Consider the following 26889-nt stretch of genomic DNA (forward strand, 5'->3'; position numbering starts at 1 on the left):
CCGCAATAAAAGTTCACCTCCAGGCAGCTACAACCCTAAACTAACACCCTCCCCGGATTGCTAATAATCAAATGTAAACAATCAAATGCAGATACTTTTTCTTATGCCTTCTGATCTCTCTCTCTCTCTCTCTCTCTCTCTCTCTATGTTCACTACTTGCTGTCCATATCCTACCCCCCCCCCCCGCCCCCCCGCCCCCCTCCACACCCCTGATTGTAAATAATGTAAATAATTCAATGTGATTATCTTGTGTGATGACTGTATTATGATGATAGTATATATGATAGTATATATCTGTATCATGAATCAATTTAAGTGGACCCCGACTTAAGCAAGTTGAAAAACTTATTCGGGTGTTACCATTTAGTGGTCAATTGTACGGAATATGTACTTCACTGTGCAACCTACTAATAAAAGTCTCAATCAATCAAAAAAAAAAAGCCGTTCAAAGTAATATAATAAATGATTGGAGTAGAGCAGGGGTGTCCAAAGTGCGGCCCGGGGGCCATTTTCGGCCCGCAGGTCATTTTTTAACGGCCCCACGGCACATTTTATAAATACGATTGAAAAAAATAAAAAACATTAAAAGTGCTATTTAAAGAGCAAACAGGTGAAATGTAACAAGAAAATGTAGCAATGTTTACTCTAATCACACAAAGCTGCCATGTAGGCTGTTTCTTTCTTTAAAAAATAATAATGAATCAAAATCAATGTCATTATGAATTATTGACCTATTCAAGGCTCCAATTACGTCACATTAAATATTTTGAGATATTTTTTGGGGAAAATGTTGCATATTTTGTGTTTGCCATGTAAAAAAACGAGCTGTTTTTTTTTAAAAGAAGGGCCTAAAACGAACAAACAAAAAACATAAACAACAATAAAACGTATAATTGACAGATAGATCTGAAGTTGATCTAGAGCAGGGGTCACCAACCTTTTTGAAAGCAAGAGCTACTTCTTGGGTAGTGATTAATGCGAAGGGCTACCAGTTTGATACACACTTAAATAAATTGCCAGAAATAGCCAATTTGCTCAATTTACCTTTAACTCTATGTTATTATTAATAATTAATGATATTTACACTTAATTGAACGGTTTAAAAGAGGAGAAAACACGAAAAAAATGACAATTAAATTTTGAAACATAGTTTATCTTCAATTTCGACTCTTTAAAATTCAAAATTCAACCGAAAAAAAGAAGAGAAAAACTTAAAAAAAGAATTTATGGAACATCATTAGTAATTTTTCCTGATTAAGATTAATTTTAGAATTTTGATGACATGTTTTAAATAGGTTAAAATCCAATCTACACTTTGTTAGAATATATAACAAATTGGACCGAGCTATATTTCTAACAAAGACAAATCATTATTTCCAGAACAAACATTTTAAAATAAATTCAAAAGACTTTGAAATAAGATTTAAATTTGATTCTACAGATTTTCTAGATTTGCCAGAATATTTTTTATTTATTTTAATCATAATACTTTTGAAGAAATATTTCACAAATATTCTTCGTCGAAAAAACAGAAGCTAAAATGAAGAATTAAATTAAAATGTATATATTATTCTTTACAATAAAAAATAAAAATTTTACTTGAACATTGATTTAAATTGTCAGGAAAGAAAAGGAAGGAATTTAAAAGGTAAAAAGGTATATGTGTTTAAAAATCCTAAAATAATTTTTAAGGTTGTATTTTTTCTCTAAAATTGTCTTTCTGAAAGTTATAAGAAGCAAAGTAAAAAAATTAATGAATTTATTTACACAAGTGAAGACCAAGTCTTTAAAATATTTTCTTGGATTTTCAAATTCTATTTGAGTTTTGTCTCTCTTAGAATTAAAAATGTCGGGCAAAGCGAGACCAGCTTGCTAGTAAATAAATACAATTTAAAAAATAGAGGCAGCTCACTGGTAAGTGCTGCTATTTGAGCTATTTTTAGAACAGGCCAGCGGGCTACTCATCTGGTCCTTACGGGCTACCTGGTGCCCGCGGGCACCGCGTTGGTGACCCCTGATCTAGAGATTATTGTGTTAAAAATAAACAGTAAAAAAAAAAAATTATAATTTATTTTTTAACACTTTAATGAGTAGGACCCTTTTGGATGCCCTACAATTTTAGTGTGATTAGTTTTTAAGTGTCATTGCTCAAAAAAATAATAATGAATTAAAATCAATGGTGTTATGAGTTATTGACCTTTTTAAGGCTCCAATTATTATATAATCTCAAATATCCCACTTAAAAATTTAATTGGGTGAAAATATTGCATATTTTGTGTTTTTTTCATTAAAAAAAAGGGTTTTCTTTGGCAAAAAGAGCATACAATTTAAATCTTTAAAATTTTTTATATTGACAGACCTAATGTTGATCTAGAGATTTAAAAACTTGAATAATAACACAAATAATAATACTGAATAATGACACATTTTTTATATTTTTTGGACCAAAACCCTTTGGGGTCCCCGGGATCAAGCCTGAGTGGAAACCTAAATGTATATTTTTTATACATATATTGTATTGGTTTTTAAAATAAAAAATATCAAAATGGCCCCTGCTAGCTTTGATTTTTCAATGTGCGGCCCTCAGTGGAAAAAGTTTGGACACCCTCACACTCAGACATTTGTGATATTGGACTGAATTGCAAACTGGACAACATCGTGGAGATGCCGTCTGCTCTGCATGGCGAAGAATGATGAATTTGAGGACCAAAAATAGACAATCAAAGCGAAAGGTTTAAATTTGTTTTTCGAAAAGAAGTCCAGACCACATAGTCAAAAAACCAAACCCCAAAAATCACAATTGCGCTCTAGCGCCCCCTAGGAAGAGAACTGACTCTAACTCCCACTAGGAAGGTCGTAGAGACATGAAACAAAAACCAGTATGTATGTCTCATTTAGGCCTACAATTCATAATTTCACATCCTCGGGCAAAAACCAACAGGAAGTTGGCAATTTCCCATTTTAGACAAAAATTTACTAAAAACACTCCTTTTTACGTCCTTGACCTCTAATTTGACCCCCTTAAAATACTTCAAAACTCACCAAACTTCTTACACACAGCGGGACTGGTGGAATTTAAGATCTAAAAAAAAACCGAACCCCAAAACTCACAATTGTGCTCTACATAATTTTTGAAAAAAACCGAGAAAAAACTGCTCCTCAGAGGAAAACTCAGACAAAACTGCTTGTAACTTCCGGTAGGAACGTCTTAGAGACATGAAACAAATACTTCTATGTAGGTCTCACCTAGACCTACATTTCATCGATTGACATCCTTCAGCAAAAATCAACAGGAAGTTTCAAAACACATTTTTTTTAAAAAGCGGTCACCAAACATCAAACATTATCTCCTCTGAGCGCGTTTGTCGTTTTGGCTTCAAACTACTACAGGAGAGGGATTGAACCCTTCTGATTAAAAGTTGACGAAAGCGTTATGATAAGTGCTACGGTTTTGATTTTACGAGCCTTCAAAGACCCGCTGCGCTGATGCTGCTCCGCTGCCTATAATGACAAGCGGAAATGGAATTGTTTCTTTTTTGTCCTCAAAATTCTACACACAATACCCTATAATGACAACGTGAAATGGAATTAGGACTAGCACCAGCCAAAGATGCGGACCCGACCAACGCTGCTTGCAGCTTTAATTTATTTTGTTTCTATCTGCATTTGAGACAGATGCTATCACGTTAGCTCATGCTAAAGAGCTTCGTCGATGTATTGTCGTGGGGATAAAAGTCACTGTGAATGTCCATTTCGCCTTCTCGACTCTCATTTTCAAGAGGATATAGTATCCGAGGTGGTTTAAAATACAAATCCGTGACCCACAATAGAAAAAGGAGAGAGTGTGGAATCCAATGAGCCAGCTTGTACCTAAGTTACGGTCAGAGCGAAAAAAGATATCTCTTGAACTGCATTCTAGTCCGTCACTCTAACGTTCCTCATCCACGAATCTTTCATCCTCGCTCAAATTAATGGGGTAATCGTCACTTTCTCGCTCCTAATATCTCTCGCTCCATGTAAACAACGGGGAATTGTGAGCAGCACTACCGCTTGTGACGTCACGCTACTTCCGGTAGGGGCAAGGTTTTTTTTTTATCAGCGAGCAAAAGTTGCGAACTTTATCGTCGATTTTCTCTACTAAATCCTTTCAGCAAAAATATGGCAATATCGCGAAGTGATCAAGTATGACACATAGAATGGATCTGCTATTCCCGTTTAAATTGAAAAAAAAAATCATTTCAGTAGGCCTTTAGGGCGGGGGTCAGCAATGTAATGGAATGTAGTGAGAGAAGGAGCGATGAAGAAGGCGAGCACCTCCGTGTCGGTCTGCAGAGGCGTGTCGGCCTCGGTGGAGCTGTCCATGGTGGACGTCATGGCCGACGCGCTGGAGGTGTCCACCTCGTCGTTGGCGGACGGCTGCTCCACCGTCACCTGGTGTTTGGCTTCCTGGGACAGCGGCAATGAAGGAGGCCCCTCTGAGCTCTGCTCCTAACACACACACACACACACACACACACACACACACACACACACACACACACACACATGCACAAAAACACACACACACACAGATGACGGATGACAGCTCAGCAGCATTTTAAAGATGGCGGGTCAGCACAAAGGCGTTCTGCAATTTGACTGATAAAACGTTCACAAAGTGTTGTTGTTTTAAAAAGCGAAACCATTACGATTGTTTCACTTCCAGTGCAGAAAGCAATCAAGGCGTCCTTCGTGGGCACTTTGGGAAAGTTGGTGCGAGCACTTTTCTCTCTTTTGATCGCGAGTCAAAATGACATTTCTTTTTTTCTTTTTCTTTTTTTTTGCAGGGAGCAGCCGGCTGTGCCAAAGAAAAGCCGAAAAGAGAAAGCGACAACGATGTTGTTGTGTAACACTTTTTCCACTCCATTTTTGTCTTGAGCTCGCACGTTCTTGTTTTATGGATTATGATACCCGTTTTGTGCATCCACCGCGAAGACGCCACACGAAGATCCTCTGTGTGACAGGTGCGCTCTTTTGTTCGGGCAATCTACTGAGAAAACACCAGTCAAAGATCCTCTACGGCGTATGACAGGGGCGCTTTGATCTTTTTAAGACCTACTGCAAAAACGTCACAGATCCTCTAATTGACAGGAGCACTCTGTTCTTTTTAAGAACCTACTGCAAAAAATGTCAAAGATCGTCTATTTAACAGGAGCACTCTGTTCTTTTTAAGGACTTACTGCAAAAACGTCAAAGATCCTCTATTTGTCACCAGCCCTCTGCTCTTTTTAAGGGCGTACTGCAAAAAAGTTCAAAGATCCTCTATTTGACTGCTCTTTTTAAGGAGCTACTCCAAAAACGTCAGAGATTCTCTATTGGACACGAGTACTCTACTCTTTTTAAGGACCTACTGCAAAAAACGTCAAAGATCCTGGATTTGACAGTAGCACTCTGCTCTTTTTAAGGACCTACTGCCAAAAAGGTCAGGCACACTCTGCTCTTTTTAAGGACCTACTGCCAAAAAGGTCAAAGATCCTCTATTTGACAGGAGCACTCTGCTCTTTTTAAGGACCTACTGCAAAAACGTCAAAGATCCTGGATTTGACAGGCGCGCTCTGCTCTTTTTAAGGACCTACTGCCAAAAAGGTCAAAGATCCTCTATTTGACAGGAGCACTCTGCTATTTTTAAGGACCTACTGCAAAAACGTCAAAGATCCTGAATTTGACAGGCGCGCTCTGCTCTTTGTAAGGATCTACTGCAAAAACGTCAAAGATCCTCTATTTGACAGGAGTACTCAGCTCTTTTTAAGGACCAACTGCAAAAAAACGTCACAGATCCTCTATTTGACAGGAGCACTCTGCTCTTTCTAAGGACCTACTGCAAAAACGTCACAGATCCTCTATTTGACAGGAGCACTCTGCTCTTTTTAAGACCTACTGCAAAAAAATGTCAAAGATCCTTTATATAACAGAGCATGCAATTGTTTGTAACAACAAACTGAGAAAACGCTGGTCTAAGATCCTCCAAATGACAGAAGTGTTCTGCTATTTGTACTGAGATAATACTAATCAAAGATTCTCTATGAGACAAGATTGCTCTAGTAGGAACTGCTGCAGAAAGTTAGTCAAAGATCTTCTACACAACAGGAGCATGCTCTTCTTTGTAACAATCTACTAGTCAAAGATCCTCTCCATGACAAGAGCGCTCTGCTCTTTTTAAGAACCTGCTGCAAAAACGTTAGTCAAAGATCCTCTATAAAACAGGAGCTTGCTCGTGTTTGTAACAATCCACTGAGATAATACTAATCAAAGATTCTTTAGGTCTAGGAGACAAGATTGCTCTAGTAGGAACTGCTGCAGAAAATTAGTCAAAGATCTTCTACATAACAGGAGCATGCTCTTCTTTGTAACAATCTACTAGTCAAAGATCCTCTATACAACAAGCATGCTCTTGTTTGTAACAATCTACTAGTCAAAGGTCATATATATGTCAAGAGTATTTTTCTGTTTTTAAGGTCGGAGTTCATCAATGTTCGACAAAGATCTTTCACGGTTAATGAGCACTATGCTGTTTTTATGTACATACTTCAAAAGCCTAGTCAAAGATCCTTTATAAAACAAGATCACTCCACTTTATTGATCTTTTCTGTTTTTAAGGTCCGACATCAAACATGCCAGACAAAGATCCTCTATAGTACAGGAAGGCTCATCTGTTTGTAGGGAGCTCCTGCAAAAACGCTAGTCAAAGATCCTCTAAAGGACAGGAGCCCGTTGCTGTTTTTAAGTAATTGAGGCAAAAACACTTGTCAAAAATCCTCTAAATGACAGGAACAAACTCTCATTTTGTCACAATCTACTGAAAAAATACTAGTTAAAGATCCTCTAAATGACGGACGCAAACTCTTATTTGTCACAATATACTGAGAAAAAACTAGTCAAAGATCCTCTATACAACAAAGATCATATATACGTCAAGAGTATTTTTCTGTTTTTAAGTTTGGACTTCAACAATGTTCGACAAAGATCCTTCATGGTTAAGAAGCACTATGCTGGTTTTAGGTACCTACTTCAAAAGCCTAGTCAAAGATCCTCTATACAACAAGATCACTCTACTTTATTGTGCTTTTCTGTTTTTAAAGGTACAACTTAAAAAATATAAGAATAAAATCCTCAATTTTTTAAGGACCTACAATAAAAAAAAGTAAAAAACATCCTCTATAATATGACAAGAGCGCTCTGCTCTTTTTAAGAACCTGCTGCAAAGATCCTCTATAAGACAGGAGCTTGCTCGTGTTTGTAACAATCGACTGAGATAATACTAATCAAAGATTCTCTCTGAGACAAGATTGCTCTAGTAGGAACTGCTGCAGAAAGTTAGTCAAAGATCTTCTACATGACAGGAGCGTGCTCTTCTTTGTAACAATCTACTAGTCAAAGATCCTCGATATGTCGAGAGTATTTTTCTGCTTTTAATGTCGGACTTCAACAATGTTCGACAAAGATCCTTCATGGTTAAGGAGCACTATGCTGTTATTATGTACCTATTGCGAAAGCCTAGACAAAGATCCTCTATACAACAAGATCACTCTACTTTATAGTGCTTTTCAGTTTTCAAGGTCCGACATCAAACATGTTAGACAAAGATCCTCTTTTAGGGAGCTCCTGCAAAAATGCTAGTCAAAGATCCTCTATGGGACAGGAGCCCGTTGCTCTTTTTAAGTAATTGAGGCAAAAACACTTGTCAAAAATCCTCTAAACGGCAGGAGCAAACTCTTATTTGTCACAATCTACTGAGAAAATACCAATCAAAGATCCTCTATACAACAAGTATGCTCTTGTTTGTAACGAGCTAGGACAAAGATCATCTATAAGTCAAGAGTATTTTTCTGTTTTTAAGTTTGGACTTCAACAATGTTCGACAAAGATCCTTCATGGTTAAGAAACACTATGCTGTTTTTATGTACCTATTTCAAAAGCCTTGTCAAAGATCCTCTATACAACAAGATCACTCTACTTTATTGTGCTTTTCTGTTTTTAAAAGGTACAACTTAAAAAATATAAGAATAAAATCCTCAATTTTTTAAGGACCTACAATAAAAAAAAGTAAAAAACATCCTCTATAATATGACAAGAGCGCTCTGCTCTTTTTAAGAACCTGCTGCAAAGATCCTCTATAAAACAGGAGCTTGCTCGTGTTTGTAACAATCGACTGAGATAATACTAATCAAAGATTCTCTCTGACAAGATTGCTCTAGTAGGAACTGCTGCAGAAAGTTAGTCAAAGATCTTCTACATGACAGGAGCGTGCTCTTCTTTGTAACAATCTACTAGTCAAAGATCCTCGATATGTCGAGAGTATTTTTCTGCTTTTAACGTCGGACTTCAACAATGTTCGACAAAGATCTTTCACGGTTAATGAGCACTATGCTGTTTTTATGTACATACTTCAAAAGCCTAGTCAAAGATCCTTTATAAAACAAGATCACTCCACTTTATTGATCTTTTCTGTTTTTAAGGTCCGACATCAAACATGCCAGACAAAGATCCTCTATAGTACAGGAAGGCTCATCTGTTTGTAGGGAGCTCCTGCAAAAACGCTAGTCAAAGATCCTCTAAAGGACAGGAGCCCGTTGCTGTTTTTAAGTAATTGAGGCAAAAACACTTGTCAAAAATCCTCTAAATGACAGGAACAAACTCTCATTTTGTCACAATCTACTGAAAAAATACTAGTTAAAGATCCTCTAAATGACGGACGCAAACTCTTATTTGTCACAATATACTGAGAAAAAACTAGTCAAAGATCCTCTATACAACAAAGATCATATATACGTCAAGAGTATTTTTCTGTTTTTAAGTTTGGACTTCAACAATGTTCGACAAAGATCCTTCATGGTTAAGAAGCACTATGCTGGTTTTAGGTACCTACTTCAAAAGCCTAGTCAAAGATCCTCTATACAACAAGATCACTCTACTTTATTGTGCTTTTCTGTTTTTAAAGGTACAACTTAAAAAATATAAGAATAAAATCCTCAATTTTTTAAGGACCTACAATAAAAAAAAGTAAAAAACATCCTCTATAATATGACAAGAGCGCTCTGCTCTTTTTAAGAACCTGCTGCAAAGATCCTCTATAAGACAGGAGCTTGCTCGTGTTTGTAACAATCGACTGAGATAATACTAATCAAAGATTCTCTCTGAGACAAGATTGCTCTAGTAGGAACTGCTGCAGAAAGTTAGTCAAAGATCTTCTACATGACAGGAGCGTGCTCTTCTTTGTAACAATCTACTAGTCAAAGATCCTCGATATGTCGAGAGTATTTTTCTGCTTTTAATGTCGGACTTCAACAATGTTCGACAAAGATCCTTCATGGTTAAGGAGCACTATGCTGTTATTATGTACCTACTGCGAAAGCCTAGACAAAGATCCTCTATACAACAAGATCACTCTACTTTATAGTGCTTTTCAGTTTTCAAGGTCCGACATCAAACATGTTAGACAAAGATCCTCTTTTAGGGAGCTCCTGCAAAAATGCTAGTCAAAGATCCTCTATGGGACAGGAGCCCGTTGCTCTTTTTAAGTAATTGAGGCAAAAACACTTGTCAAAAATCCTCTAAACGGCAGGAGCAAACTCTTATTTGTCACAATCTACTGAGAAAATACCAATCAAAGATCCTCTATACAACAAGTATGCTCTTGTTTGTAACGAGCTAGGACAAAGATCATCTATAAGTCAAGAGTATTTTTCTGTTTTTAAGTTTGGACTTCAACAATGTTCGACAAAGATCCTTCATGGTTAAGAAACACTATGCTGTTTTTATGTACCTATTTCAAAAGCCTTGTCAAAGATCCTCTATACAACAAGATCACTCTACTTTATTGTGCTTTTCTGTTTTTAAAAGGTACAACTTAAAAAATATAAGAATAAAATCCTCAATTTTTTAAGGACCTACAATAAAAAAAAAGTAAAAAACATCCTCTATAATATGACAAGAGCGCTCTGCTCTTTTTAAGAACCTGCTGCAAAGATCCTCTATAAAACAGGAGCTTGCTCGTGTTTGTAACAATCGACTGAGATAATACTAATCAAAGATTCTCTCTGACAAGATTGCTCTAGTAGGAACTGCTGCAGAAAGTTAGTCAAAGATCTTCTACATGACAGGAGCGTGCTCTTCTTTGTAACAATCTACTAGTCAAAGATCCTCGATATGTCGAGAGTATTTTTCTGCTTTTAACGTCGGACTTCAACAATGTTCGACAAAGATCCTTCATGGTTAAGGAGCACTATGCTGTTATTATGTACCTACTGCGAAAGCCTAGACAAAGATCCTCTATACAGCAAGATCCCTCTACTTTATAGTGCTTTTCAATTTTCAAGGTCCGACATCAAACATGTTAGACAAAGATCCTCTTTTAGGGAGCTCCTGCAAAAATGCTAGTCAAAGATCCTCTATGGGACAGGAGCCCGTTGCTCTTTTTAAGTAATTGAGGCAAAAACACTTGTCAAAAATCCTCTAAATGACAGGAGCAAACTCTTATTTGTCACAATCTACTGAGAAAATACCAGTCAAAGATCCTCTATACAACAAGTATGCTCTTGTTTGTAACGAGCTAGGACAAAGATCATCTATAAGTCAAGAGTATTTTTCTGTTTTTAAGTTTGGACTTCAACAATGTTCGACAAAGATCCTTCATGGTTAAGAAGCACTATGCTGTTTTTATGTACCTACTTCAAAAGCCTTGTCAAAGATCCTCTATACAACAAGATCACTCTACTTCATTGTGCTTTTCTGTTTTTAAAGGTACAACTTAAAAAATATAAGAATAAAATCCTCAATTTTTTAAGGACCTACTATAAAAAAAAAGTAAAAAACATCCTCTATAATATGACAAGAGCGCTCTGCTCTTTTTAAGAACCTCCTGCAAAGATCCTCTATAAGACAGGAGCTTGCTCGTGTTTGTAACAATCGACTGAGATAATACTAATCAAAGATTCTCTCTGAGACAAGATTGCTCTAGTAGGAACTGCTGCAGAAAGTTAGTCAAAGATCTTCTACATGACAGGAGCGTGCTCTTCTTTGTAACAATCTACTAGTCAAAGATCCTCGATATGTCAAGAGTATTTTTCTGCTTTTAATGTCGGACTTCAACAATGATCGACAAAGATCCTTCATGGTTAAGGAGCACTACGCTGTTTTTATGTACCTACTGCGAAATAGTCAAAGATCCTCTACACAACAGGAGTTGTATCGTTTTGCAGTTGTTGACGAAGTGACCTCCTTACGTTTGTTGAGTTAAAAACGTTAAAACTTGCTAGTGACAGTTTGACCCCGGAACAGACTATTTCTATGTCATTATTCTCTATGGAACTTGTCCTTCAACATGAAAGTAAATGTTGTTGCTGCTGCCATGTCTCCCTGTCCTTTGGCAGCCGTGTGATCAGGGCCGGCCCGTGGCATAGGCCGTATAGGCAAATGCTCAGGGCGCCGTCCATCAGGGGGCGCCAGGCTAGTGCCACAAATGTTGGAGAAAAAAAAAAAAAAAAGTTGGTACTATTATTTCTAAATACAAAAAATAATCCCACGTTAATTAAAATGCAATCCCCCCGCACGGTGCGCCTCTCCCTTCCCGTATCATGACTCTTACCACATCAAAAAATCAATACAAGATGTCAAAACGGCCAAAACTGTCAGGTGCCCAGGGACGAAAAAAGAGAAAAGAAGAGGAGAAACGAGAAAAAGACAGAGGTAGCAGGTATGTAACGTTAGCCTACATGAAATTATTTGTCTGTTACAGAATGTGATAGTAACCTGGCTTTTTAGCATTAAGCTAATGTTACATGATTCGGCAATTGCTAAACAATAAATAGTAGAGATGTCCGGTAATATCGGTCTGCTGATATTATCGGCCGATAAATGCGTTAAAATGTAATATCGGAAATTATCTGTATCGGTGTTTTTTTTATCAGTATCGTTTTTTTTGTTTGTGTTTTTTTTTTTTTTTTTTATTAAATCCACATAAAAAACACAAGATACACTTACAATTAGTGCACCAACCCAAAAAACCTCCCTCCCCCATTTACACTCATTCACACTCATTCACACAATAGGGTTGTTTCTTTCTGTTATTAATATTCTGGTTCCTACTTTATATATCAATACAGTCTGCAAGGGATACAGTCCGTAAGCACACATGATTGTGCGTGCTGCTGGTCCACTAATAATACTAACCTTTAACAGTTAATTTTACAAATTTTCATTAATTACTAGTTTCTATGTAACTGTTTTTATATTGTTTTACTTTCTTTTTTATTCAAGAAAATGTTTTTAATTTATTTATCTTATTTTATTTGATTCATTTTTTTAAAAAGTACCTTATCTTCACCATACCTTGTTGTCCAAATTAGGCATAATAATGTGTTAATTCCACGACTGTATATATCGGTTGATATCGGTATCGGTTGATATCGGTATCGGTAATTAAAGAGTTGGACAATATCGGCATATCAGATATTGGCAAAAAGCCATTATCGGACATCCCTAATAAATAGCTAGTTCTGTTTTAACGTCGAGTTAATATTGTGGACGGGGCTAAATTGTTATGGAAAATAATAATGTAACGTTAGGTAATTACAGTACTCCCACCTTACATTCCTCAGGGACATTTGTATTAGATCTTTTAAGCAGGTGTTTTTTGTTTACATTGTTATTGCCTTCTGGTTAGCTAATGTTTGCCCTGCAGGTAATAGTCACTTTTCCACCCCTTTATATATTAAGTATAGTTGTAAGCCTGGTTGTTAAAGTGCACATCATTAATGTTAATTAAGCAATATCACATGAGAGGGAATGCTGTTTTTTTAATTTGAGCACTGCTGTGATTCGGTTAAAGATAATCATAACATAACATTCTCATATAATATGTTAATTTGCTTTCTTTAAGTAAAGTGAGTATATACACTTCACTGCCGATGTGGGGGGGGGGGGCGCCACCTAAAATCTTGCCTAGGGCGCCAGATCGGTTAGGGCCGGGCCTGCGTGTGAGGCAGCACAAACCTCTGTCCCAAGTTGCCACGGAAACAGGGCTCTATTAGACTTTGGGGCTTCACCAAATCTGCCTAGCAACAAGTGGCTGATCGCTCCTGTTGATCTGGGTTTGACTTTCCTGGCTTTTTCGTCATTTTTTTTTTTGTTCTTTTTCCTGCTAATCGTCTGTTCCACTTTTATCCAAACGCTGACAAAATAAAACGTCGACTTCCCGACGGCAAAGTGCTGTGAAGAGAGCACACGAGAGGCTCTCATCCCGACTGTGTCGCAGGCAGGCGGAGATAAAAGGGGTCAGGAGATGACCCCCCCAATAACCGCCATATTGGATAGTTTGGCGAATACAAAAAAAAATGTGTGGACATCGCCTGCAGACAGTTTGATGAGGACGAGAGTGATGGTCGGCTGGGCAGACAGGACAGGGCCCCGTTTGTTGTCGTCCCCCTCCCCCCCCCCCCCCCCCCCCCGTCCCCCCCGTCTGATGAGTCAAGCTCCAGGGGGGGGGTGTTGGGGGGGCGCCAGGCCAGCTCTGAGTCAAAGCTTATTTAAATAAGTCAGTGCAGCGTCACTAAAAGTGCATTGCTGAGCCAAATAGGTCGACGATGATGTTCCAACTGTGCTTTGTTTGTGCACTCTCTGCAGCCTGGAACATGCAAACTAAACGCCGCACTGTACTTCATGTACTCATCAAGCAAACTTTAAATAGCATGGAGAAGCGTCCTCAAACTTTTGACTGTCTAAGGCAGGGGTCGGCAACCCAAAATGTTGAAAGAGCCATATTGGACCAAAAATACAAAAAAAAATCTGTCTGGAGCCGCAAAAAATTAAAAGCCATATTACATGTGTCATGAGATATAAATTTAATTAAGATGACTTAAAGGAAACTAAATGAGCTCAAATATAGCTACAAATGAGGCATAATGATGCAATATGTACATATCGCTAGCCTAAATAGCATGTTAGCATCGATTAGCTTGCAGGCATGCAGTGACCAAATATGTCTGATTAGCACTCCACACAAGTCAATAACATCAACAAAACTCACCTTTGTGCACTCATGCACAACGTTAAAAGTGTGGTGGACAAAATGAGACAGAAAAAGTGGCATAAAACACGTCCTAGAAAGTCGGAGAAATGTATACATGTAAACAAACTATACGGTGAGTTCAAGGACCGCCAAAATAAGTAGGACAAAACGGCGCTCGCCAAATACTCGAATGAGTGAAGCATATTTAACATAAACAGTGTGATTTATAACAATTAGGGAGGTTTGTGTCATGTTTGTCCTCCTACAGAAACCATACTAAAACAAAAAAATAGATTTTTTTCCCCCTCATCTTTTTCCATTCTTCATACATTTTTGAAAAATCTCCAGAGAGCCACTAGGGTGGCGCTAAAGAGCCGCATGCGGCTCTAGAGCCGCGGGTTGCCGACCCCCGGTCTAAGGGATCCAATTAAAAGCAAGTTAATAAGAAGAAAATAGTCCAAAGTTACCTTTATTGTTTCTCTCTAAGGCCAGTGGACGTGTTAGTATTACACAACAGGGATGTTTTTTTAAATAATTTGATATAATCAAACTAAATCAAATTGTGACAGTAAATTATGAACAGGTTGAAAATGTAATTAAATCATATAGAGTCAAGAATGTGTATGTCTGATACAAATCAAACTGATTTATAATAAATTAAGATAATTTTTTAAATTTTCAAAATTGCATCTTGTTAGTTTCAGTTTTTTTTTTAAATTGGAAGGTAGTTGTAATAATAATAATAATTTTCTTTGTGGAAAAATTGTCTCAAATTAAATCAAATTGAACCATTTTAGAAGATTGTTAGTATTGAAAATTATTTTATTTTTGATGTCATTTTATACTATAAGAAATTACTTTAAAAAATTGTCAAATGTGTTAGGATTCATTTCACCATGTCTGATTTTTAAAATAAAGTTTTTTTTGTCATTTATTTATTTTTCTATTAATTATTTTTAAAATGATTTCCTTTGGGAAAAATGTTACTTATAAATCCAATTATAAAAATACAATTAAAATAAAGAATGTGATTTAAATTGTAACATTTAAATGGGTTTATAGTGATTTCCCTGTGGGATGTCTGATAAAAATATAATTTAAATTAATTAACAAATAAATTATGTAGTTTGTAAATAACATTTTGAAATTTGCAATGACATTAAATGCATCAAACTGATTTATAATAAATTAAGATTACTTTTTAATTTTTAAAATTGCATCTTGTTACTTTAGGGTTTTTTTTGTTTGTTTTTTTAAGATAAGATTTGGAACCTACTTTTAATCATAATAATTATTTTCTTTGTGGAAAAATTGTCTCAAATTAAATCAAATTAAATGATTTTAAAAGATTGCTGCTATTGAAAAGTATTTTAGTTTTGCTGTCATTTTATATTACAAGAAATTACTTTTAAAAATAGACAAATTAATTGGGATTAATTTCACCATGTCTGATTTTTTTTTTAAATGTTTTTTTCTTATTTATTTATTTTTCAATTAATTATTTCTGAAATCATTTCCATTGGGAAAAATGTTACTTGTAAATAAAATTTTAAAAATACAATTCAAATAAAGAATGTGATTTGAATTGTAATCTTTAAATGGGTTTGCAGTGATTTCCCTGTGGGATATCTGATAAAAAATATAATTCAAATTAATTAACAAAAATAAATAAATAAATTTGTAAATAACATTTTGAAATTTGCAATGAAATTAAATGCATCAAACTGATTTATAATAAATTAAGATTACTTTTTAATTTTTAAAATGGCATCTTTTTAGATTAGTTTAAAAAAAAAAAAGATTTTGGAACCTAGTTGTAATAATATTAATAATTTTCTTTGTGGAAAAATGGTCTTAAATTAAATCAAATTGAATTATTTTAGGAGATTGTTAGTATTGAACATTTCTCTAATTATTTTATTTGTGATGCCATTTTATATTACAATAAATTACTTTAAAAAAATAGTCAAATGTGTTGGGATTAATTTCACCATGACTGATTTTGAAAATGTTCTTCTTCCTATTTACTTATTTTTCAGTTAATTCTTTCAAAATTATTTCCATTGGGAAAAATGTTCATTGTAAATCAAATTTTATAAAATACAATTAAAATAAAGAATATGTGATATAAATTGAAATATTTAAATGGATTTGCAGGGATTTCCCTATGTGATGTCTGATAAAAAATTCAATTAAAATTAATTAACAAAAAAATTATGTAATTTGTAAACAACGCAATGAGATTAAATGCATTCAATGATTAAATGTTTAGATGTAATTTCATCATGTGTATGTGTAATAATCAAATTAAATATAATTAAATTAAAATCAATTACCTAAAAAATATGTGGGTGTTTTTTATAATTCATCTGTTATTAATAAATGCTTTCTATAATTATTTCCCTTTGGGCAAAAATGATCTTATATGTAATTTTTTATTTTTTTAAATTACAGTTAAAATAAATACAGTCAATGGTTAAATGTTTTAGCAATAATTTCACCATGTGTATGACTGATAATTGAATCAAAATCAACTGATAAAAAAATTTAAAAATTGTTTTCTTCTTTATCTATTTTTCAATAGACTATATTTGTATAATTATTTCCCTTTGGGATATTGGATCTTACTTGTAAATTATTTTTTTAAATGACAATAAAATTTAATTCAGTCAATGATTACATTTTTTACAATAGTTTCACTGTGTGTATGTCTAATAAAAATTAAACAAAAACAATTAGCTAAAAGAAAACAGCTTTTGACAGTTATTCCTGTCAACTGTATGTGTCTAAAACCCAATAATGTTAAAAAAAATAATAATATTAACAAAAAAAATTTTCTATTAATTATTTGTATGATTATTTTTCTATGGGACAAATTATCTTATTTGTAAATAACAAAATTAAAATGTAAATACAATTAAATTCAGTCAATGGTTGAACATTTTTGCAGTAGTTTGGCCATATGTCTACAGTATGTGATGCAATTAATAATACTCCAAAAACCCACAATATTGAAAACCATAAAGTATCTTCATGATTGCAAACTCTTGCATTGGATCTCATTGGACTGTGCAGGGGATCCTACTCAATAATAATAACATCAAGAAGGTAAACCAAATACTGCAGTAATTGTGTCAGCTTGAAGTATATGACAGCATATTCCATCATCCAATACATATATAAAATTTTTTTTTTAATACAGTTTTCCTCCTCAACGCCACTTTCGCCTTGCTGGTCGCCCCTCAAATAGTTAAATGCTGCATGGTCAGATTTAATGCGATACATGATGGCAGCGCACTCAACACTCTCTATATGTGTGTGTGCACTATGTCATTATCTTGCACACACACACACACAAACACACTGAGACATCAGCTTTCATGCATTCATACGGACACACACACTTGATGAAGATGTCAGCATCATGCCTCATGCCCTCCCTCCTCATCCTATTTCCTCCCATGCAACACAAGGAGACTGCACCGAACAGCAGGCAAGGAGGTGAAGCAATTGACGCCTCCTGCATGACATAAAGCTCCTTTCTCTGCAGCGTGTACACACACACACACACACACACACACACACACACACACACACACACACACACTTACCTCCTTCACTTGTGCAGGCATGATTGAGGCACGAGGTTGCCTCCTCCTACTCCTCTCCTTCTTTTTCCTCCTCAGACGTTTGCTGCTCTCCTCTGCCTAATTCCTGCCTCCCTGTGAGCAGCCAGTTCAAACCTCACACACACACACGCACACACACACACGTTCACACACACACACACACCCCTCCTCTTCTGCTGTGCACCCTCATAAACGCAACACATTTTGTCCAGCATGCATGCAAGCCATGCAGGTGCCGCTGCTCCTCCCCCCTGGATGTGTGCTGCAGTTAATGTGCGCGCTATTAGCAAGGTGCTGAATCCACACTGTGCTGCACACACACGCACACACTCGCAAGCAGATGCAGCTGGAGCACAGAGACGCCCGCTCTCGTTTGTCTCGGAGAAGGAGAATTTGTTGGGACTCTGCTGCAGCGACAAGCACACTGCTGTGGGATGGCCTTATACAACATTGTGGGCTGGATTTTTTTTTTTTTTTTTTTTTTTGGGGGGGGGGTCTATTTGTAAGGTCAAAGGTTACTGGTGAGGCACAACAACAAACTTTTTAAGCAAAGTACTACCTCAAAAAGAGTCCGCTTTGCAAGTACCACCTAATCTAAAATTAAATGTACAAACCCCGTTTCCATATGAGTTGGGAAATTGTGTTAGATGTAAATATAAACGGAATACAATGATTTGCAAATCATTTTCAACCCATATTCAGTTGAATATGCCACAAAGACAACATATTTTTTTACAAATAATCATTAACTTTAGAATTTGATGCCAGCAACACATGACAAAGAAGTTGGGAAAGGTGGCAATAAATACTGAGAAAGTTGAGGAATGCTCATCAAACACTTATTTGGAACATCCCACAGGTGAACAGGCTAATTGGGAACAGGTGGGTGCCATGATTGGGTATACAAGTAGATTCCATGAAATGCTCAGTCATTCACAAACAAGGATGGGGCGAGGGTCACCACTTTGTCAACAAATGCGTGAGCAAATTGTTTAAGAACAACATTTCTCAACCAGCTATTGCAAGGAATTTAGGGATTTCACCATCTACGGTCCGTAATATCATCAAAAGGTTCAGAGAATCTGGAGAAATCACTGCACGTAAGCAGCAAGGCTGAAAACCAACATTGAATGCCTGTAACCTCTGATCCCTCAGGCGGCACTGCATCAAAAACCGACATCAGTGTGTAAAAGACATCACCACATGTGCTCAGGAACACTTCAGAAAACCACTGTCAGTAACTACAGTTCGTCGCTACATCTGTAAGTGCAAGTTAAAACTCTACAATGCAAAGTGAGAGCCATTGATCAACAACACCCAGAGACGCCGCCGGCTTCGCTGGGCCCGAGCTCATCTAAGATGGACTGATGCAAAGTGTAAAAGTGTTCTGTGGTCTGACGAGTCCACATTTCAAATTGTTTTTGGAAACTGTGGACGTTGTGTACTTCGGACCAAAGAGGAAAAGAACCATCCGGATTGTTATAAGCGCAAAATTCAAAAGCCAGCATCTGTGATGGTATGGGGGTGTATTAGTGCCCAAGGCATGGGTAACTTACACATCTGTGAAGGCGCCATTAATGCTGAAAGGTACATACAGGTTTTGGAGCAACATATGTTGCCATCCAAGCAACGTTATCATGGACGCCCCTGCTTATTTCAGCAAGACAATGCCAAGCCACTTGTTACAACAGCATGGCTTCATAGTAAAAGAGTGCGGGTACTAGACTGGCCTGCCTGTAGTCCAGACCTGTCTCCCATTGAAAATGTGTGGCGCATTATGAAGCCTAAAATACCACAAAGGAGACCCCCGGACTGTTGAACAACTTAAGCTGTACATCAAGCAAGAATGGGAAAGAATTCCACCTGAAAAGCTTCAAAAATGTGTCTCCTCAGTTCCCAAACGTTTACTGAGTGTTGTTAAAAGGAAAGGCCATGTAACACAGTGGTAAAAATGCCCGTGACAACGTTTTTTGCAATGTGTTGCTGCCATTAAATTCTAAGTTAATGATTATTTGCAAAAAAAAAAAAAAAAGTTTCTCAGTTTGAACATTAAATATCTTGTCTTTGCAATCTATTCAATTTGTCACGACTTGGACTATGGAGCAGTTTCCTGCGTGGATTGTTTTCCCGTGGTGCAAATCGACTGGACCGGACATGGCGTGAAGGCGCAAACAAAAGGCGCGCACAAGGCGAAGACACAAACTTGGCTCAGGAACAAAAAAACTACCACAAAGGCGTAAACCATGGGCATGAAACAAATAAACACTTACTGTGACACGAATAAAGAAAAACTTACTTGGTCAAGCATGGAACTATGGCATGGAACGTGTAATCATTGGAGTAACAGGGGTAATGTCGACTCCCTGGCAACTACCGGCTTAAATAATAAAGACATAATCAGTGACAGGTGCGTGAGTCCGAACACACGACAGGTGAAAACTAATGGGTCGCTATGGTGACAAAACAAGGGAGTGAAAAAACAGAAACTATGGAGTTTTAACCAAACAGAACATAACTAAACAAAACATGATCACAAGACATGACACAATTGAATATAAGTTGAAAAATATTTGCAAATCATTGATTTCTGTTTTTATTTACCATTTACACAACGTGCCAACTTCACTGGTTTTGGGTTTTGTATTTCATTCATTCATTCATTAAATACTTTAGTTAATTATTCAAATGATTATGTGGTGGATGGTCCGAATCTTAAAAGTGAATTTGGTACAAAAGTTTTATTTACCCATAATCAAAAAGTACAAAGTTGGATTGAATTGCCCATGCAAACAGACAACGTCCTCCGGAGGAGTTGGATGAGTCAAAAATCATGCGAATCACACATAGCCATGGTCACTTGGCCATTTATCTGTTTTCCTCATGCGTCAAGGTCCCGCTGTTTTGAAGCAGCTCATTCTGCAAACTCATTGAATCCTTTAGCCATAACAAACAATCAAAATATTTTGTAGAATGGTCTGACCGACCACTCGTTCAACTATAACCCACATATGGTCCTTCAATGGTTCAGAATAGAAAAAAAGAAACGAGCAGACATTCTTAAAGGCCTACTGAAAGCCACTACTACCGACCACGCAGTCTGATAGTTTATATATCAATGATGAAATCTTAACATTGCAACACATTCCAATACGGCCGGTTTAACTTATAAAGTGCAATTTTAAATTTCCCGCGAAACTTCCGCTTGAAAACGTCTATGTATGATGACGTATGCGCGTGACGTCAATCGTTGAAACGGAAGTATTCGGACACATTGAATCCAATACAAAAAGCTCGCTTTTCATCGCAAAATTCCACAGTATTCTGGACATCTGTGTTGCTGAATCTTTTGCAATTTGTTTAATGAACAATGGAGACTGCAAAGAAGAAAGCTGTAGGTGGGATCGGTGTATTAGCGGCTGGCTGCAGCAACACAACCAGGAGGACTTTGACTTGGATAGCAGACGCGCTATCCGACGCTAGGCGCCGACCGCATCGATGATCGGGTGAAGTCCTTCGTCGCTCCGTCGAGCGCTGGAACGCAGGTGAGCACGGGTGTTGATGAGCAGATGAGGGCTGGCTGGCATAGGTGGATAGCTAATGTTTTTAGCATAGCTCTGTGAGGTCCCGTTGCTAAGTTAGCTTCAATGGCGTCGTTAGCGACAGCATTGTTAAGCTTCGCCAGGCTGGAAAGCATTAACCGTGTATTTACAGGTCCATGGTTTAATAGTATTGTTGATCTTCTGTCTATCCTTCCAGTCAGGGGTTTATTTCTTTTGTTTCTATCTGCAGTTAAGCCCGATGCTATCACGTTAGCTCCGTAGCTAAAGTGCTTCGCCGATGTATTGTCGTGGAGATAAAAGTCACTGTGAATGTCCATTTCGCGTTCTCGACTCTCATTTTCAAGAGGATATAGTATCCGAGGTGGTTTAAAATACAAATCCGTGATCCACAATAGAAAAAGGAGAGCGTGTGGAATCCAATGAGCCAGCTTGTACCTAAGTTACGGTCAGAGCGAAAAAAAATATGTCTTGCACTGCATTCTAGTCCGTCACTCTAACGTTCCTCATCCACAAATCTTTCATCCTCGCTCAAATTAATGGGGTAATCTTCGCTTTTTCAGTCCGAATTGCTATCGCTGCATTGAAAACAATAGGAAAATATGAGGAGGCGATCAACTGACTACGTCACGCTACTTCCGGTAGGGGCAAGGCTTTTTTTTATCAGAGACCAAAAGTTGCGAACTTTATCGTCGATGTTCTATACTAAATCCTTTCAGCAAAAATATGGCAATATCGCGAAATGATCAAGTATGACACATAGAATGGATCTGCTATCCCCGTTTAAATAAAAAAAATGTCATTTCAGTAGGCCTTTAAGGCTTTTCGACAGACTGTCTTTTCGGATTTCGACAGACACAAAATATGGTTCAAAAGGTCAGAAAATCCACCACATTACATTATCACTTTATCTTCTTATATGAAATTACAACATTTTTCTTTTTACCACTGACTTGTAAAACTGTATATCCACTTAAAATGAAGATATTTATGTATTCTGTAATTTTGCCACTTTGTTATTGTTAAATTGAATTTTTCAAAATTACAAACTTATCCTCAGTCATTATTATTATTATTATTATTATTCAAACCAGTATTACTGTCATTATAATAACTATCATTATAATTTCATTATATTCTTGTCCTAATTATTACTATTGCTATTATTAGTAGTCGTATTAAGATTGTCACTATAAATATGAATAACCAGAATATATAAATTATACAAACAAATATGACTCTTCTCTTTGCGTGTCCAATGATCCTAAGAGCTGTCATAACGTGGACTATGGGGGGTTTGTTTTCCCGAGATGCAAGAGAAGTTGGATCGGACATGGCGTGAAGGTAAAGACATATTTTAATTCTAACAAAGTACGAACAAAAGGGTACAAACAAAAGGCGCGCACAAGGCAGATAACAAACTTGGCTATGAAAACAATAAACTGGCACAAAGGCAAAAACTATGGACGTGAAACAAATAAACACTTACTGTGACAAGAGCAGAACAGCATGATCTATGGTAAACATGAGTATCATGGGTAGCATGGGTATCATCAGGCAACAGAGGTAACAAGGGTAATGTCGCCAGGACAACCAACTGAAAATGACAGGCTTAAAAAGTCTCTCTTGATTACAAACAGGTGCGTGATTCCAACACGTGAGACAGGTGAAACTAATAAGTTGCCATGGTGACCAAACAAGGGAGCGTAAACAGGAACTAAAAAGTCTTAAACCAACAGGACATAACTAAAACAAAACATGATCACAAAGACATGACAGGAGCTAAGTTGTCAGGGGCTTCAATGGCCCTGGTATGGTCTCCCCAGACAAACAGGTCCAAGGTGAGGTACACCAGACAAAGAGTAGCTCTAAAGACCCCTATGACAAGACACAAACATGGAAACAGGACATCCCAAATAGGCAACGTGGGTCCCCCTTCCAATGGGCTCACCCAACCTTTGGACGGGGCCAAAGGGGTCGGATACATTGTGAGTTGGGTGGCAGTCGAAAATAAGGACCTTGTCTGCAGAATGTAACTCTTGAAACATGGATATCACCTCTCTGTGGGGAGAAGGAACCTGAGCTGGAGTGCGGGGTTGAGAAGTTCTGGTCGGATATAGTCGGACTCACCTCTGGACTAGTCCTCTCGAGAGGTGTTTGAATCTCTTCCACAGTCGTTTCAAGCAGGGGTGGCGATAATTCTTGCTAGTGTGGAGAATGCATATATGTTTAAGAGTTATTTCTTTATTCATAGTTATGTTTAATGCAGCTAGTGTTTTTCCATTTGTACTCTTTCTATTTTTTTAGGAAGGCTTGCAATGTAGGAGTTGGAGAAAACTCCGTTATATCTTATCTGTAGTAGAACAACTGTTTGCGTATTCAAGAAGTTGTCTCTTCCTGTTTGAATGTTAGACCATCCTGAGATGACGGTATGACTGTATTGATGTGGGCTGGTCTCCTGAAGCTTCAGTAAAACATGATAATATTCTTATTCTGTCTTGATGGTCCTTCTTACTTTGCATATATGTAATCTGAAAGAATTTGGGATTGACCAGTGACTTTAATTCCCTGAGAGGTAGACTGGTCAAACGCAACACTAGGTAAGGGTAGTCTACCTATTTACAAAAATTATAAATATCATCATTATACACTACCGTTCAAAAGTTTGGGGTCACATTGAAATGTCCTTATTTTTGAAGGAAAAGCACTGTACTTTTCAATGAAGATAACTTTAAACTAGTCTTAACTTGAAAGAAATACACTCTATACATTGCTAATGTGGTAAATGACTATTCTAGCTGCAAATGTCTGGTTTTTGGTGCAATATCTACATAGGTGTATAGAGGCTCATTTCCAGCAACTATCACTTTAGTGTTCTAATGGTACAATGTGTTTGCTCATTGGCTCAGAAGGCTAATTGATGATTAGAAAACCCTTGTGCAATCATGTTCACACATCTGAAAACAGTTCAGCTCGTTACAGAAGCTACAAAACTGACCTTCCTTTGAGCAGATTGAGTTTCTGGAGCATCACATTTGTGGGGTCAATTAAACGCTCAAAATGGCCAGAAAAAGAGAACTTTCATCTGAAACTCGACAGTCTATTCTTGTTCTTAGAAATGAAGGCTATTCCACAAAATTGTTTGGGTGACCCCAAACTTTTGAACGGTAGTGTATATTCTATAAATACTAATTATTAGGGGGGGACATGACCGTTTCTTTGTTGTTTGTTGGAGAGAAAGTTTTTTAAAAAGTGAAAACACAAACAAGCAAATAAGTCAAGGGAATAAAGAAGAATATGTGTTGGTATTAAAGTATTGCAACATTTTAATGAGCACATTTTGTCTCGCTTGACATCCTCATGTAAGAAGTAAAGAAAAGAGTGTGTCGACGCCTAACACGCACGCTGACCTAGATTTTGGTGGCTGACTGCCTCGCTCACGGCTCATTGATATGCTTCGTCGTCAACAGGCTTGATTGTCATTTTTTCAAGCGGCAGCGGTGGCAGGCCACGCGCATCCTTCTCCTCAGCCTCCTCCTCGGAGCGACAACGCCGATTAAAAAGCACGCTACTTTAGCGAAGGCCTGGTGCTGTCGACTTGTATTAACGCTGATCAAATCAACAGGAAGTGGGTTTTGGGCACGTTGGCAACAAGTCTCGCTGGTCCTTGCGTGCAAAAAGAAACACAAAACAGCAGAAAGGCGACCTTTCGGGTGCGTTCAAGGCCACCGGTGACCTTCTGCTGTGTTAATATGCAGCATTGGCAAGCATTGGAAAGTGCAACACACACACACACACACACACACGCACACACACACATTGTTAAGCCCTATTGTACGTTTATCGTTTGTGTGCACGAGTGGTCAGTTGAGTCAGCCTTGCTATATGCCAGCATGAAGAGCACACAGCAAGACAATGTGCGTGTGTGTGTTTGTGTGTGTGTGTGTGTGTGTGTGTGTGTGTGTTCTTGTATTTCTACCCTTCTTGAGACATCAACAAGGAAAAGTACCTTGACCAAAATCATGGCCTCAATACGGAAAGCCATTGCATCTAATAGAGAGCCAAATACTAGAGTCCGTGAACATTGCTCCAAAGTCAGGATTTTTTTTTTTGTTGATTTAATGCGCATACAAAAGTAAACATGGTGCAGCAATATTTGATGAAACAAGACGGCAGCTAAAGAAGGACTTCCCTATTCATCCCCGAAAAAACCCGCCAGGTGAACAGCTGATTTTACGACTTCCGGTGCTGACGTAAGACAACCCGCGCCCTATATGTGACCATAGGATGAACAAATACTCTACGGTACTAAGACTATAGTGGCCATTAACAGTTAGCTTCTACAGTAAAATTATGACTTTTGTCACAATTTTGCCAAGTGAAATTCCGATTATCATTATAAGATTGCCAAAATTGTAAAGTTTTCTTATAAAATTAAAGTTAAAAAGTCAAAGTACCAATTGTGACTTTTGTCGAGTAAAATTACGACTCTTTTCATAAAATTGCCAAAATTTTAAGTTTTTCCAACTTTTATCATAATATTGCACAAATGTTCAGTTTTTTTCTTGTAAAATTTTGACTTGCGTTGAGTAATATGACGACTTTTATTAAAATACTGCCAAAATTCAAAGTTTTTCTTGTGAAGTTGTGACCTTTTTCTTGTGAAATTCCAACTCATTTTTCACAACAAGCTTTTTTATATTTGCATAGTATGTTTATATTATTAATGTTGTAAATACTAATCTTTATATATCTAGAAAGGGTGGTCCTAAAGAGGGAGGCATTTTTTTCGGAGGTCTCAAGAAGGTCACAAATACAAGAATATATATGTGTGTGTGTGTGTGTGTGTGTGTGTGTGTGTGTGTGTGTGTGTGTGTGTGTGTGTGTGTGTGTGTGTGTGTGTGTGTGTGTGTTAGGGTGTGTGTGTGTGTGTTCTTGTATTGCTACCCTTCTTGAGACATCAACAAGGAAAAGTACCTTGCATGTGAGGACCGGTGAACAAGTTAGGACATAAATCATGGTCCCAATACGGAAAACCATTGCACCTAATAGGGAGCCAAATACTAGAGTCTGTGAACATTGCTCCAAAGTCAGGATTTTTGGTTGATGTAATGTGCATACAAAGGCAAAATTCTAAGTTTTTCTTATGAAGTTGTGACCTTTTTCTTGTGAAATTCCAACTAATTTTTCCTCAAAAAGCTTTTTTATATTTGCATAGTATGTTTATATTATTAATGTTTATCTTTATCTTTATATATCTAGAAAGGGTGGTCCTAAAGAGGGAGGCATTTTTCGGAGGTCTCAAGAAGGTCACAATACAAGAATATGTATGTGTATGTGTGTGTGTGTGTGTGTGTTTCTATCCTTCTTGAGACATCAACAAGGAAAAGTACCTTGCATGTGAGGACCGGTGAACAAGTTAGGACCGAAATCATGGTCCCAATACGGAAAACCATTGCATCTAATAGAGAGCCAAATACTAGAGTCCGTGAACATTGCTCCAAAGTCAGGATTTTAGAATTTTTTTTATTTTCATAGTATGTATATATTATTGATGTTGTAAATACAAATATTTATATATCTAGAAAGGGAGGCATTTTTCGGAGGTCTCAAGAAGGTCACAAATACAAGAATGTGAGTGTGTGTGTGTGTGTGTGTG

The 26889-nt window shown here is 37.1% G+C and overlaps 1 protein-coding gene across 7 annotated transcripts in view; it reads right to left on the reverse strand.

Moving 5' to 3' along the window:
* arvcfa (ARVCF delta catenin family member a) overlaps positions 1 to 26889 on the reverse strand; it is a 63494-nt gene that overhangs the window by 35424 nt on the left and 1181 nt on the right. The window contains exons 1-2 of one of the 7 annotated variants that reach the window (XM_062032199.1): positions 19970 to 20014; positions 4315 to 4488 (exon numbers count right to left, since the gene is read on the reverse strand). In XM_062032199.1, the coding sequence (XP_061888183.1) occupies positions 4315 to 4488; positions 19970 to 19981 (186 nt within the window). In that variant the 5' untranslated portion in view covers positions 19982 to 20014. Of the gene's footprint in view, positions 1 to 4314; positions 4489 to 14062; positions 14658 to 17655; positions 18008 to 19969; positions 20015 to 26889 lie in introns of those variants that run through there. The other 6 variants (XM_062032198.1, XM_062032196.1, XM_062032194.1 and 3 more) reach the window with 6 other exon arrangements.

This window comes from Entelurus aequoreus, linkage group LG21 (assembly GCF_033978785.1).
Source record: "Entelurus aequoreus isolate RoL-2023_Sb linkage group LG21, RoL_Eaeq_v1.1, whole genome shotgun sequence".
NCBI lineage: Eukaryota > Metazoa > Chordata > Actinopteri > Syngnathiformes > Syngnathidae > Entelurus > Entelurus aequoreus.